We start from the raw sequence: 15811 nt of genomic DNA on the forward strand, positions 1-15811 counted from the left end.
TTCAGTTTACCAAGGTAAAGTAACGGTAACAGACCATAACTGACGGAAGACTGTGTCAAGAATCTGTCTTCCTCGTTTGGAAGAGCATAACCCCAAAAGGTCAAGACTAAGTAATGTTGTACATATGCCACCTTACCCATGTGAGGAGAGAGGAAGTGTGTCTTACACAGGCAGTCCTTACCCTCCTTTCCTATTTGGGGGTTAGCTATAAATTAAGACTTGATCAGAATATCTTTTGTTGCTTTTATGATGCTTTTATCAGTTAAGAATCAAAAATCAGCTCAGGCCAGGCTCATGACAGTTTGAATGAGCATGCCAGCTCTGTAAGCCATTGTGTTCTGAGGGGAAGGATATAGTAAGATGTTATTCAACTATGACTCATCGTACAGGATATTTTGAGAATAGTGAACAAGATGACAAGATACGATTATTATGCAGTCTGCCCAGTAATTCTAATATATCAGTGCTAACGGGTTTTACAAATTTCATAGGAAGCAGTGTTTCACTTAGCTAAGATTCCTGCCTTTCCCTTCTCTCAGTCAAGATGAAAAGACTTTTAGAGCATGAATAGAAATAAAATATTCGTAAAATGTGTTTAGCTATTTTAAACTTTTAGAACAAACTAACATTTGGTGAACTAAAACTAGTTGTGTACGTCAGTATATTTTCTCAGTATTTTTTGGTGAGTTCAAAAGAGATTCAACAATTATGTAATTTTTCCTGTAGTTGCTTGGTTTAACTTCCATAAAATATGAATGTAAATATGACATTTTGGTACCTGCTCCTTTGAACAAATTAGGAAATTATTCAAGTGGATTACTGCAGTGAAACTAGGATATATTTCAGTTAGAATCTGTTTTCATTTGGTTTGGGGACTTCATTTTGTAACCTCTCAGCTTCTGGAGTGAAGAACAGATTACTGTTCTGACTGGAGCATTTGTCAGATGAAGAGACCCCTCGACCAGTCATTCACACAGTGAGTTGACTTACAGATTTTCATGTAGCAGTTCAATCAACTGAATATAACATTTTAAATTCTATCAATATAATTTAAGATTATTCAGCTTCAGATATGTCAGTTTAAGTTTAATCTTGCTGTACTGCCAGTGATTTCAGTGAATTTGAATTTGAGTCAAGCATTTTATCTCTGAATTGGAGTGTATATTTTATGACCTCCAGACAGATATCCTGCAAGGTAAAGCATGATCTCATATATTTTTGTTGGCAGTTAAGTGCTGGGGTTTAAGCTAGGTTTTATTAAAAGTAGCAGTGCTTCATTTTTTTTCTGGACATTTAAAAATATCTTAGCGTGCAATATTTTTGTTCACTCTCCAATTTGGGCTAATGACACAATTAAGTGCGTAATTGAATTGTGTGCTTGAAAATAGAGCCAAATTATAATCTGTGGCTAGTTCTGTTTAGACCAGGGATTTACACCTGAGGTGGCTTTGCCTGTTGTATCGCAGAATTCTGGGAAGGCTGCAGAGCAGATCAGTCCCATCAGTCCAACCTGCCTGCAGACTGCTTTGTTTTCACAGTGGGGGCTAATGACTGTTATCTAGTCTCCCGCCTATTATGACATGTTTTTGTTTCATGGCTGTCTTTGGCAGCGTGCTGTGTCTAGGAGCAAAGTGCTTAATCAGTTACACTGAAAACGCTTGTTTTTCAGCGCTGAGCTGTACTGAAGTCAGACATTAGAACATCCAATGTTTTGAATCTTCCATTATGTTAAATAAATGTTACTGTCTCACTCAATGTTAAACCAGTACAGAGCAAAAGATACATTACTCTGTTTGCTGTTCACTTGAACTTTAAAAAATAGCATTACATCTGTTGCTGGTTCAACATTTTCTATACAGTGCTCTATGTTGTAAGTCATTTTAATATGTGAGCAATTTCACAAGGTTAGTTTTATAGGTCTAAGCATTTCTATGTACAGTGAAGTTAAGTTTTGGAAAATCTTGTTACGTTTTATGTTTTCTGAAATGTTATTTTAGAGAAACATTCTAAAATGTTACCTGGTTCTGGAGCTACATTTAACAGGACATGTCTCAGTATGCTGAGATTTGGGCTCTTCCTGTCTAACTCTAGGTACTCTGGCTGTGGTTCCACAGTAATTAATACCAAGATCTATGCATTGACATACTGCCCAGCAACATATTTGACCTGAATCAAATATGTACACATGATCACTTACTTATCTGTTGAATTAGGCAGAGTGCACGACTCAAAGTTCAGTAGCTTTATGCTTTTATGCTGTCTTTATGCCAGCCAATGGGAGAGAAATAGTGATAATAACTGATTTGACGTGAGTAACAATAGCTAATCACTATAAAAATGACCATTCAAAATTGTTAAAGTACTTAAGCCAGCAGAATGAATTTATAGTGGATCAGTGCTTTGGATAATGGGGCTATGATATTTTTGGTTGATATTAAAAAACCTAAAGGCTTTTTTACTGGACTCTTGACCTTAAGCGAAGCTGGGGTTCCAAAATGCCAGCCTAAGCAATCTGTGCCTTCTTCATCTTTCCTTTAGCCGCTTTTCCCCATCTCTGTATCGTTCCTTTTGTTGTCCACACAACCATTCTACAGCTGCATGGTGAACCTGATTTGGAAAATTATCTGGCTGAAAAATAACTTTGCTTCCCTCTGGTTTATCCAGATCAAGTCCCTATCCCAGTTCACCGTTGCACAACATTTGCTGCACAAACATTTGTACAAGTATGAATGGTCAGGGAAGGGAGAGCAGGGCAGAGCCATGGTGGCTGAAACAGCCCTCCTGCTGTAAGTGAAACCACAGCCAAAGGTGCTGTGTTCGTAGACAAGTCACTCTATGCTTCTTCTAGTCATTAGAAAGAGACAGGTAAACTCAGGAAGTAATTTAATCACTTTGGATTTTAATCATGTTATGCAGGTGTCTATTGTTTTCTTGTTGTTGTTGATTGTAGAGAGACGCTAGGATGACTGCCTTCATAGCAGACCACCCAGTAAATGCTTGTAGCTAGTGGAATGAATCTAAGCCTAAAATTATTATCCACAGTTGGGCTGGAACATTCATCTCTCCTTTTGAGTACACCCTTCCAAATTTCAAGAAATTATTTGCTTTCTCTTTTCTAAATCCAAATGATCTCAAATCTTTACCTAGGGCTTATCACTCTTCCATTTGTTTACAAACCAAAATACACAGGTGGAAATATTATACCAATTTCTGAAAACTTTCTTGCTAAATGCAAAAAGTATCAATTATGTGCACTTTTTCTAACCCCATTTCGTAAACATAAGACCACAAAAATGGCTGGTACTAAGTGAAACTGAAAGTTACTTAAATCCTGTATCAGATAGTGCCAAAGTAGACGTCAAGTGAAGCATAAATGGGCACACCAACCCATAGTGATGCTTTCCCAGAATACTTGCTCAATCTCTAAGCATTTAATCTAACAACAGTTAAGTTACAAAAGATATGCATGTTGAGAGCTGTAAATATTCTTTCCGTAGTCCTTTTGCCTATATCTTGACTTACCTTTTTATGCGTACTGCAGCACGTTCTGGATCCTGGTGTCCTGATCACCTATTCATATATTCATGGCATGCTGTGACTCCTTTGAGATGTACCTTTTGATTTCCTTTACAGGAAAATTGTAGTCAGAGGGTGAGGCCTGCTGCTTGCCTGGGCTTGTCCCAGGAAAGAGTCAAGAGACAGACAAAAAGTCAAGTACTAAAGCACTCCCAAGTACCGCAGTGTGTATGTATGGACTGTACTTCTGTTTGTGCTTACAGCAGTGGTATCAGCTGCTATCTGTCACCTTTTTGTTGTCTTATAAAAGTTTGTTTGGGGTTGCAAAGAAGCCAGGAAATAATACCTTCCAGATGTAGCTTTTTGTAATGTGAGAGAAATAGGTAACAAATTTGGAGTGATCTGACTGCTGTATCACACCAACAATTCTTCCTTTCCAGAGCAAGAGGTAGGGTGCTCTGTCCTCAAACATCTGTAGTATTCCTAAAGTGTTCAGGCACCCAGTGCTCTTGGCTTTTCTCAATGGAATGCAGAACAGATATGGATGAACGTAACAGATTTAAAAACTGGTATCTTCAGATATAATTTAAAATGCTGAACCTCTGAAAAGCAAAACCCATGACAAAAATAAGTCTGATAGAAATGCATTTTACATTACCCACAGCAGAATCATAGCAGAAAAACAAACAAAATCATGTACAGAAGCCATTCTAGAGATGAACTGAATTTTTAAAAGTAAAATAAATAAGTCTTTAAAAGAATAGCTATGAGCAGTTTAAGAGTGACATACTGAAAGCCATAGCCCAAGAGTAGTGTTCCAGAAAAGGAGCTGTCATTTTCTCAGAATCCCTTGATATAACTAAAGCAGGGTTTGATGCTATGTGGGGTTGGGACAGAGTGATATTTAGTCGTATTACAATATCATGCTACAGTTTTTAGAAGTGTGATTTAATTGTGGTTTCTTATGAATTGCAGTAAAAAATAAATCATACTTCAGGTGTGTTGAGGAAGGCCACCATGCTCTAGCTGCTTCAGTACAGCAGAAACGTCCTTATGGAGAGGATAATGTAAATATATTAGTGTAAATGTCTATTTTGATATAATCAAAAAACAGCCTGGATTTTGCCAGGTCTGGAAGATATTTTTTGATTCCTTTATATAAAAAGTAAAGTGACAAGAAGTTTTCTTATGAGGCACTGTAAGAGCTGGAACAATGTTTTTCCACTACCTTTTCTTACTGATCTGAATTCTGATTAATAGCATTTGATGGCTTCATATTATTCCATTAACATCTTAATGTTTATATATAAAATGCAATACTGTTAAATCTTTTCCTTTGAGAAGCTAACAATATAAAGAAACTTGCCTTTTTAGCTTTTATTTGTATTGGTTTTCCTGTAGAGAGAGACTGCAGTTTTAATAGGATTTAAATTTGTATCTTTTATAACTTTACTAGTTTAATCCAAAGAAGGCCAGCTCAATGGATTTAAATAAAATATAAACATTGACACCATTTATTGTGGGTGAGTATAAAATAATATGCAAAACCTGAATTAAATGAAATGTAAATTGACATTCTATAACTTTGTGCTTTTGATGGGGAAAAGAGATTTTATATTTAAATTCTTATATAACCATTTTTGCAGATGTTGTATTTCTTTCCCTACTGCAGTAGTGTAAAATTAAATGTGACGTGTTCTCTCTTTCCTGCCTTGTGGGCTTTTTCCCTCTCATTCATGGTACGGAAGACCTAAGATGTGTGCTGTTAAGAAGGAAAGTGAGTGAGTGATACTTGTGAGTGATACCCCTGCTTGTGGTCGGGACAATATAAATAGAGAGGCAGAAAAGTCCATCTTAAAAAAAAATCTAAAATAGCTGAGATGCTCTCTCATGTGTTATTATTGGAAGGGCCAAATAATTAGCAGGAAGGCATAAAAGTGGTTTTGCCTTGTCGTGTCCAGGTATCTTGCCTTAGTCACTGATAAAGCCCTTTTGCTCATACTGGGTTATTTTATTTCTCTTTAGAACATTGCAAACTGAACCAGAATGCTTTGCAGTGGTGGTATGTAGTGTCAACCTGGCAGATTCCAGAGTAGTGCTGAAGTATTCTGGTAGCTTTGCCAGGAGAGGGAAAGGAAGCTGCTTTGAACACTTTCATCTGTGTAACAGATTGCTTGCTACCTGTGTGGTCTATTTTGCTCCCAGTGAGAGATATAAGGATTTGAAGGTGTTTGCCGTTTCTTTTGGAGGAGCTCAGAAATGTAGATATTGTTACAAAGTTGTAAACATACAAATCTGACTGTACCATTTCATCTGTAGAAATTTCCAGCTTTATTTATTTATCCTTACTTTCTGGCCTTCTATTTATCCTTTTCTCTGCATCAGTTATATTCTGAATGAAAAGCTGGTCTAAGTTTGTCACATGCTGTTAAAGAGAAGCTGTTATCTCTCTTGTATTTGAGACTTTTTACAGAAACATGAAAAAAATGAAGTTTACAAGAAAGTCTTAGATTCATAGTAACATGGGCCTTCCACTCCTAGAAAAGAGAGGAAAATAGACCTGCTGGTGAGAAGGAAACCATAAAACCATGTCCAGCTTCCTCCTGGTCTTTTCTTCTGGTTTATTATGTCATTTACCAAAATTAGTCAACAAAAGAAAAGTGGTTTTAGTGCAGTTGTAACCATGTTCATGAAACTTTTGAAATAGGACTGTCTAATCTATGCCAGCACAAATTATTTGATATGGCTTTCAGTACCAAATTGAAGGTTGTTGATGAGACAACATGTTATTGTCAAAGAATACGTGCAATAATTCATTTTTCTAGTGTAAAGTGGATTTGTTAGTTGGGAGTTGTTAAAGATGATCAGTTTTCTTTCACTGTATCAGGCAAGGGCTGTTTTTCATTCAGTGTTTTGGTTCTAGCCGTGGCCGGTATTAGCTGACTCAGAACGCGTGGACCTCTGCAGTAGTCAGTTCTGCCAGCTTTTGATAACTGCAGTGAAAATTTCTTCCAAAGCTTCCAGCTTCTTTCTGACTTAAGACTCACATTTTTGTGAGCTACGTATTAGAGGAGTTTAACAGTAAACCAGTTCCTATTGGAAAATACTGATTTATCAGAACTGAGGCTTTTAGCCAGTAGCGAATGAGGGTCAGACATCTAGTATGACATGAACTGAGTTTGCCCTCTGCTAGGTGCACAAGAAATAAATGTGTTGTAGCCAAAAACGCTAGCAAGTAACAGCATGTTCATGCTTCAGTTTTTCACCAGATCAGCTAAGGGTTATATAACTCCTTCAACTCTCCTGCGTTACTACAGCGTTATTTCCAGGACCATCAGTTGTGGGACATTTCTGGTTGCAAAACTGTTTTGAGGCTACAGATCACAAGGCTTCTTGACTCTGACTCATAATAGATAGCTGTTTGGGATTTCTGAAAGACCTTGGGTCTCCAGACCTAAAACAGGCCAAAAAGCAAGACTGGATATTGGTAGCTTTATCATGGAAGCCTAGGGAGCTGCTGGCTAAATTTGTCTGTTTCAGTTAGCAACTAGGGGGAATCTTAGCAAGGACACTTGCCATAGTTCATATTTTTCAAATGAAATATTGTGGGATTCCAAGCACCGGAGCATTTTTCACTTTTTGGTGTTGTCATTCTAATTTGGCCTGATTTGTCTTCGGTTAACTTGAAAATTATCAGTGAATAAACTTGATTTCCTAACCAGCACTTATGCTGAGCATTATTTTGTCCATAGGGCATCCATGGGAGTTAAGAGAATGTAGCATTTTGTTTGCTTGGGACCTTTCTCTTCTAAAACAAGTCTATAGTAGAAACTTGCTTTGACTTTTGTTTTTTTAGGAAATCTGCAACCACTGCTGTCTGAGCAATCCATGCATAGCATGTCGTAATCTTGGTGTAGTTACTTCTTCATTTTATCATTGCAGCTGCACAGCAGTGCTCTTAAAGTAGATGGATTTCCTCCTAGCTATTTTAGGAAGACTGGAATTCTGAAATTTAGGGTCAAACTGAAAAATTCTCATGAATCCTCTTTTTTCATCCCATCATCTCTTTCAAAATGAGCCTGGCTCACAGTAACAAAAATGCTCTCCCAAGAATTGGCAAGTATTCAGTTCTTAACGCAATTAGTGTACACAAGCTACAACAAGCAGATATAAAGTCTTAGCACTGGCTTGAGTCCTGGTTACGTTCCTCTTCATTCATCTGTTCAGATAGCTGCTTGTATAGATTTTTTTGCAGTAGGTGGAAAGATGCACCTGTACACGCTCCTCTCCTACAAGGAGACAGCAGAAGTTGAGGATGACCATACAAGGCTGCAGCAGTGTGTGATGCATGGACAGGGATCGTCAGCATACTCTTGGGTATTTAGCTTCCCTAGGATGTCACGCAGGACAGCACTCCACTGTTAACATTTTTATGACAAGGAAATACATAGATAGCATGATGCTGTATAGATAAAAAGATGATTAAGGTGGACGGGAGGTCAGCATAGGATACCAGTGGGAGGGTTTGGCAAAGGCACTGGGGTAGTCTCAGAACATGGATGCTTCCAGACTTCATCCCACATCTCAGTAAACCCATTTCCAAAAGTAGATTTCATAAAATATGAGGAGGCCAAAAATCTTGCAACAAGGAGTCTAGTCTAATTCAAATCGACTCACAACTAATGTACTTACCTAGTTTACCTAGCGTAGGCAGGCCTGTAAGTTCCTCTTCCTTAAAGGTCGCAGGCAAATTTCTGTTAAAAGTTTAATATCAAGTGTGTACAAGGATGTGTTGTGTAACTTATCACAGAAAAGACAAAGACCAACTTTCATTTACATCTGAAGACAGAATAAAACTACTAGGAAAAGGATGTAATGACTCATTCAAGAGTAATCACAGTTTATGTAGGACTGCCCAGCTACCAGTCCCATTACTTAGCACCCAGTCATGTAACTAAGGAAATTACTGCTCCTTTTCTAGTTCTTATTCATAAAAACATGACAATGAACCATGACATTATTTCCTATGTAATTACACTGCCTGAAAATTTCCTGGATTTTTGAAATAAGTCAATAGAGAGCATCTTATATGCTAAAACTGATTTGAATTTTTAGCATGGTTTGACATGTCCTTACCTAAGCTGTGGTATATATTGTTTAGACAGAGAAGCAAAATATTTTCCTTTATGCAGTGAGGAGTATAGTGGTGTGTGCTTCTGTAGCGTCTTCCACTTGATAAGCTGATGAAGTACTTGCACATTCTTTTATGTGATAATCTCTAGCATTGTGATATACATTTCGAAAAATTTAAGTATACATCATGTAGGAAGTAAGTGGGTCAGAGTGTCATAACTGTAAGTATAATCCCAGTATGTCAACTACTGTTACTGTATTCTCATCATAATTCTATTTTTCTTGCACAGGACTTGTTAATGAGACATTTTGGTGCCCAGTGCAGGATCACGGTCAGTTTTTGTTTGGTTCCTTTTTCCTTCCCTTTCCTTCCCCTCCCCCCCCCAGTATATTTTGAAGAAAGATTGTGCATGAAATATCCTATGGGAAATCTCCATAGAGTGTTCCTTGTGACAGTGAAATCATGGAGTGTGTCACTGTGCCCAAAACATTTTTTTTACTTCTCATTCCCTGTCCTCTCTACTTACCTGATTTTGCATAACTGGCAATGACAAAAGATATTGCGGAGTGCTATCAAGCCGTTCAAGATTTGCCTGCTTTCCTAGTTCATCAGTAACTCAGTGTCATTGCATCTGGGAAATTGAAAACGATTAAGTGAGTTTCTGTCATGGGTCTAGGCCTCATCTTAAGTGAAATTGGTTTGAATTGAGGTCATAACTACTAGGTTTTGTTCAGTGTCAGTGTGATGTTACAATTTTCTGTAACTGGGGGAGAAGAAGTTACTGAAGTGTGGTGTCTGTGTCCATCGGTGAGCCACAAGTGGTGAGTTATGTCCTACCACCAGCGAATCCTTTGAGAAACTGTCTTCTTTTACATTTACCTGAACTTCTCCTGGCTTGAAAGTGGTTATTGTTAAAAGGTGCATGGCAATGCCAAGAGCAGTAATGTTTTCCTACTGCTCCTGCCTGTTTGTTAGGAATCCAAAGTGGGATTGCTATGGGGAGGGGAGAAATAAAAGCACAGCTCAGAAATGCCAAGTGTGAGCTTCCTTTACTTTGGCTAAAGCTAATTTTCTCATCTGCTCTCTCCTCTTCTTTCCCTACTGCATATTTGAGCTCTCTCTATGTTTATTATTTTCTCTCTTAACTTTACTAAACTTTATCTTACTTGAGCTTTCTTATGGAAAGATTCTACCGATATCCATGACAGCTCTCAGTCTTTTTCAAGAACTTTCCTCTCCCAATAACTGCTTCCGTAACATACATACGGAGAAGTATTTGACCCTGAAAAGCTAATGTCAGTAGGATATAGGATAGGCAGAGAGCTGCCCCTCTACTCAGCCCTGGTGAGGCCTCACCTGGAGTACTGTGTCCAGTTCTGGGCTCCCCAGTCCAAGAGAGACATGGCACTCCTGGAGAGAGTCCAGCGGAGGGCTACCAAGATGATTAGAGGGCTGGAGCATCTCTCCTATGAAGAAAGACTGCAAGAGCTGGGCCTGCTCAGCCTGGAGAAGAGAAGATTGAGAGGGGATCTCATCAACGTGTACAAGTATCTGAAGGGGGGGTGTCAAGAGGATGAGGCCAGCCTCTTCTCCGTGGTGCCCAGCAACAGGACAAGAGGGCAATGGGCAGAAACTGAACCACAGGAAGTTCCACCTGAACCTGAGAAAAAACTTCTTCACTGTGAGGGTGACAGAGCATTGGAACAGGTTGCCCAGAGAGGTGGTGGAGTCTCCTTCCCTGGAGATATTCAAAACCCGTCTGGATGTGATCCTGGGCAGTATGCTCTAGGTGACCCTGCTTGAACAGGGAGGTTGGACTAGATGATCTCCAGAGGTCCCTTCCAACCTAAACGATTCTGTGATTCTGTGATAGCTGTGAAACAGTATCATTTAAAGAAAGTTGGCTTATGAATTCTGACAAGAGGGGAAAAAAAAAGTGTTATCAAAATTGCTTTGGACAACTGGAGTAACTGTGGCAAAACAAGAGAGAACTGTTAACCTGGCAGCTTGTGAAAAATTGAGCTAATACGAAGAAGAAAAATACAACATTAAAGAAAAAATACCAGATCTAGACAGTACTTTAAGACTCAACTGAGTGTGCCTTGATTTCCATTTAAGCCAAAGCCCTTTGGTTAAGTTGGTGATACAGCTGAAGGTGCTTGAGATAATTTCTTCAAAATGAATGTTCTATCTATAATTATCGGATTGTTGTAAAGGGTATACTTTACCAAAGGGGGTTTACTGACAAAGAGGTTGGCTCCAGGAAGACTGGAAAGAATACCAGATCTTCAGATACACTGAGTACAGGTGTGTGAGTAACGATAGGAAAAAAAAATAAAAAACACACAAAAAACTATTAACTTTGCTGATCCAGTCTGTCCAACAGATTCAGTTTGAACAAAGGCAGTGATCCTCTCCTAAAAAGTAACCCCACCAAACCAAAAAATGAGGAAATGGAAATCAGCACAATTTTACTTGATTACTGCTAAAGGTAGAGGGCTTCAAAGAAAATGGCATAGACAGGACAACATATTCAGACCCAAATGCCTAAAGTTAGGGATGCTGTGGTAAGATAGGTGAGACCTTTAGGTAAGACTGTTCTGCATATCTATCTTCTACTGTTGAAGCTATTTTCTTCTTATGAGACCTTTTTTTCGAGAAAGCTATTCTTTGTCACTGTAATTAGCCAGTCATTAAATGACAAGAAAATTCTCAAGTGATGTAGGCCTCTGGCTTTAAATAAAATAATTTCATAAACAAAAGGTTTTATCTAGCAGCAAAGGGTATTTCTGTCTCATTGACTCGCATTAACAGGCGAGAAGGCAAAGCAGTTTGTGTGAGGACCAATATGAACTATTAATTAGAGGGAAGCCTGTGGTGAACAATAGCACACTAAATGTGTACAGGCCATGTCTGGGTTGAAACAAGCAGTAAAATGGTCTTATCTTAAGAAAGGAGGTGGATGGTTTGAATATACATCTCAGAGGTGTAGTTGCAAAAGGGGGGGAGGCGGGCTGGACATTCCTGGCTATAGCGTCATTCTGTGCTCCTCTTGAGAGCGTAATAAGTAGTCAGCGTTTCTTGTGAGAGAGAGACCAGTATGTTTGCCCTCTTCAGCTGTTGTGTTAATAGTTCACAATTCTTTACAGATATCTGAATCTTTGTTTTAGAAAATGCATTTTATACCACCAACCTGTTGCACAGATGACTTAATGCAACAGGGTGGGAAGAGAGGGAAGTCTACTACTGTAAGTAAATTATGTGTGTGAAGTATGTAATATACCTTGAATGACTGTCTGTGAAAAGGGTGGATTTAGGAAACAGTTAATGTTCGCTTTAGTGCTAATTTAAGAGGAGAAATTATGGAAGTAAAGGTCTTAAATCCATGAAAAAGGGCAACAGGAGGTCACTGAATGTAAATGGCTTGTATGTCGGGACTTCAGCGAGCCTCAGCCTGAATAGGCTGCGGAGGGGTGTGGTTAGAAAGCCGTAAATCACCGCTCGGCGCTGGCTCCGCGGCTCAGAGTGCCTGCGGCCGCGGCGCTGCCTGAGCTCTGCACGCAGCGCCCGGCCACGGCGGGCTTCAGAGGCCCGTCAGCTCGGCCCCTCCCGGTGCCCGGCCCGGGGCTCCGCGCCCGCCGGTGCCGCTCCGACCAGGTGAGTGGCGCCCGGGAGCCGGTCTTGTGTGCTGCGCCAGAAGCAGGAGAGTCGCGGAGCCAGGTCTGTGCCTAGGGTTTAAAGGGCGGTTTGTATTTTCACGGCCGGAGTTGAGTGAGTAAGGCGCTCTCAGAAGACTGCGCTTGAGTCGTTTTAGTTCAGTTGTCGCGAAGTGCTCATCTTCAGGAGAGACGGGTGCAAGTGTGCGCGCCCCCTCTTCCTGCGGCAGGGCGATTCCTGGGAGGCTCCCGAAAACGTCTCCAGGTAATTTACTGTAAGCGCTCAGGACCGCTACGGCTGCGGGCCCGGCTCCCGGCCGCCCCGCTCCCCCCGGCCGCCCTGTTTCCCCCCACCCCGCGCCCGGCGGCCCCTTTCCCCCCGCCCCCGCTTGTCCCGCCTCCCCCGGGCCTTCCCCACCGCCGGCTGCCCGCTCCCGCTGGCCGGCATCGCCGCCCGCGGCGCTGCGCGGCCCTGGGGGACGGGACAGGACTCGCTGCCAGGAAGTCGCTTGGCCGAGACGCAACTGTGAACTAATCCCCCAAAAGCCGGGCAAGAAGCAGTAGTGGTCGGACCGGTAACTGTGGGGGCAGCGTTGTCCTCTTTCTCGGGAGAGAGGGAAGAAGGGGGAGTAGGGGGTGGGTGGGTGCACGATAGGGGCAGGCGCCAGAGAAGCAGGCAGAGCTCCGACCCTGGCAGCGTTTAACGTGCCGACTCCAGAAATGCCTTACCCGGGGCTGTGACTACTTAGATGTTTGATCCGCTGTGATACTTGAGCTTAGATTTTACAGGAATGTATCCCATGGAAATCTCTCAAATATTCTTTAAGTATAGGGAGCATTGGTGTACTCCAGATATCGAGATATTTCACTGAGTAGGCAGAAAGGAAATGCTGTGTCAGCTTTTTTTCCCCTCACTTAAAGAGGAGCATATACAGAAGTGCTACTTTCTGTCCAAATCAGTAATTTACATAAATCACTTATTAATTCAAAATAATAAAGAGTATGCTTGCTGCTGGAAAGATCTTTGAAAGAGTTCATTTTCAGTCAGTGTGGGTTTTTTTTTTTTTTTTAGTCGAATCGTGGGAACAGAGCAGCAGGCAAAACAATAAATGACTTCCTATGCCGATGGAAGAACAAAAGCTCGTATTTTGAAGCATTGGCTGAAAAATGTGTAGATTTGACTTTAGCCTCGGTGAAGTCCTCTGTTTATTTCTTCCGGCAAAGAGGGGAGAGAATGTTTATTTCAAGTCAAGGCTTCAAATGGTTCAGGATTACTGAGTTAAACTGCTAGGCACTTAAGTTTCTTAGATCATTTTATAGTATAAGCCCAATGAGATGTCTACTTGTTTATTATTGAATCCTCTTTAATGATTAGTCTTTCGTGGCGTTCTTTATAGATCTCAAGGAGTTTTGCAGGTTAAAAATTCAGGAACTGAAGTACGGGGTTTTTCTGTTTCTTTCATCGCAAAACTGAGAAAATTTGCAAAGATAATTTATCCTGGCCTGTGTGCTTTCTGTTGCCTGAGAATAATAATTTTAAATAACATTTTAAATAGACTATCAGATTACAGCGCAAAGATGCGTGGCTGGGGTTCATGTGTGTCTTGTGTATATGTGTGCATGCATGTGTGTATATATGCACATAAAAGGAGAGAGAAGGAGAGCAAGAACAGTTTGACAGCTCCTCAAGACCCTTTGGAAGCATCAATCTGTCTGTAATCTTGTGGATTTTTTTTTATATTTGACAGCTTCATGGTTTTTTCTGATAGAAGCTTAAAGCATTTGAACTCTTGTGTATGCTTTCTCAGTCTATTTCTCCTTATCATAACAGGCTGTAGATTTCTTGAACCTTAATATTCTTGTCAAAGTCCTGTGACCTGTTTGCTGTAGCAGCTACTACATCAGTTTATTTTGTAACGACCTGGCAGAAAATAAATTTTGTAGAATCTACTTAATTTTGTTTCATCTACTCTATTTTGGGAACAGAAATCCACTTTTACTACTGAAAAAGATTCTACCATGCTTGTAGGGAAGCAATTAACATGAAATCTGACTGGATGAATTTATAGTGGCTTTAGTTCTAACCGTATTTCTTTCCATAATACGTTAACTCTTGTGGCTTTTCATTCTTTTTTTTTTTTTTCCTGTTCCCTTAAATAATTTATCTTATCACACAGAAAAATAAAGCCCAGGAAATCAATCTGATTTGTATCCTGAGAGTGACTTTGCCAAACTTCTTGCCCAGTAAGGTTGATCATTTCCATTATTTCCAATGTGCATATACATAGTGCAGGCAAACATACCAGCTAAATCAACAGGGAGAAAACAGTACTATATCCCCCACTCCTCATGATTTACTCTTAATATTTTGGGAGAGGGGGGAGGTGATCAGGAGATTTGCTGTGTCAAAAATAGTTCTAGTTTTTAGAGAAGTTGATTCAATCTGATAAAGACCTGAAAATATAAGGCAATCTTTCATCAGTGGAATGTATTATAATGTGTTCAATAGGTGAAGAACTGGTGAGACTGGAAGTAAAGTTTCATACTATTAGTGATGGTGTGATAACATCAGATATAGACTTCAGAGAGCCTTGAGCTGAAGTCAGGGGGATTTTCTGTTAGATCAGTAAGACTTTGAGAAATGTGTGAATCATTTAATGTCCAAAACTTGTTTAGAAATAATTCTGAGAGCTTTGTGATAGCTTGAAAGTCTGATTCAGAACTCTGAAATTGCTTTTTTGATTTCTTTTATAAGGCTTCCATTGGCATGACCACGTACAGCCTTGGCCAGTGTATTAGCCATTCATGAATCTCTGAGGCCAAACTGGAGATATCCCTTTCCATCACTTCCTCTCCTACAATATATTGAAACAGGAGAGTAGCAGCCATCACCACTAGTTGTGTTACGTTGTGGTATGGAAGGGCCACTTACTCTTATAGTTGTATCAGATTGAATAAAGCTTCAGAACATTTTCACAGTCTGTGCGAACTGCTTCAGAAAGTTCTCATGATGACCAGCTGAGCCAGAAAGCTTGTATTTGCATCCCCAAACCAAGAGGGCATCAATAGAAGAATTTTTGCCTGTTGTTCTGAGGCATGAAAAGGTCATCCGTTTCATTGTTCATGTGGTTCTTTTTAGCTTTAAGCAATGATGTGAAGAGACTCCCCCCATATTACAGTCTGGTACATATTTGGTCCTGATATTGCCTAGCAAATACATGTCTATGTCTGATCTCACATATTTCCTAAAGCTCATGTTGGTTTTAAAGACCTCTTGGTTTATATTTGCCCACCCCCATTCATAACACACAGGACATGTCAAAAGCTATCTGGAAACCCTTCGTGCCTTCCAGTTCTCTGAATTCAGAATCTGACTCCTGCTAATTCCCTTCCCTTCCCTTATACTTTCTCCAATTATAGGCTGAAGAAGGAAAAATTACATTATATGTGAAAATACAAAGCCACATAGTATTTTTAACAGTATATTGGCATGAATTAGTCCTGT

General features: G+C 40.0%; 1 protein-coding gene across 11 annotated transcripts in view; it reads left to right on the top strand.

The window, feature by feature from the left end:
• The window catches only part of BCAR3 (BCAR3 adaptor protein, NSP family member), a 117317-nt gene that overhangs the window by 37511 nt on the left and 63995 nt on the right, over positions 1–15811 (top strand). For 2 of the 11 annotated variants that reach the window (XM_068952446.1, XM_068952449.1), the window contains exon 4: positions 8940–8981. The exons of 4 other annotated variants lie outside the window; for them this stretch is intronic. In XM_068952446.1, coding sequence (XP_068808547.1) covers positions 8940–8981 — 42 coding nt within the window. Of the gene's footprint in view, positions 1–8939; positions 8982–11706; positions 11899–12131; positions 12572–12722; positions 12882–15811 lie in introns of those variants that run through there. 5 more of the 11 variants (XM_068952456.1, XM_068952450.1, XM_068952452.1 and 2 more) reach the window with 5 other exon arrangements.

The sequence above is a fragment of the Struthio camelus genome, chromosome 8 (genome assembly GCF_040807025.1).
Source record: "Struthio camelus isolate bStrCam1 chromosome 8, bStrCam1.hap1, whole genome shotgun sequence".
Classification (NCBI taxonomy): Eukaryota; Metazoa; Chordata; class Aves; order Struthioniformes; family Struthionidae; genus Struthio; species Struthio camelus.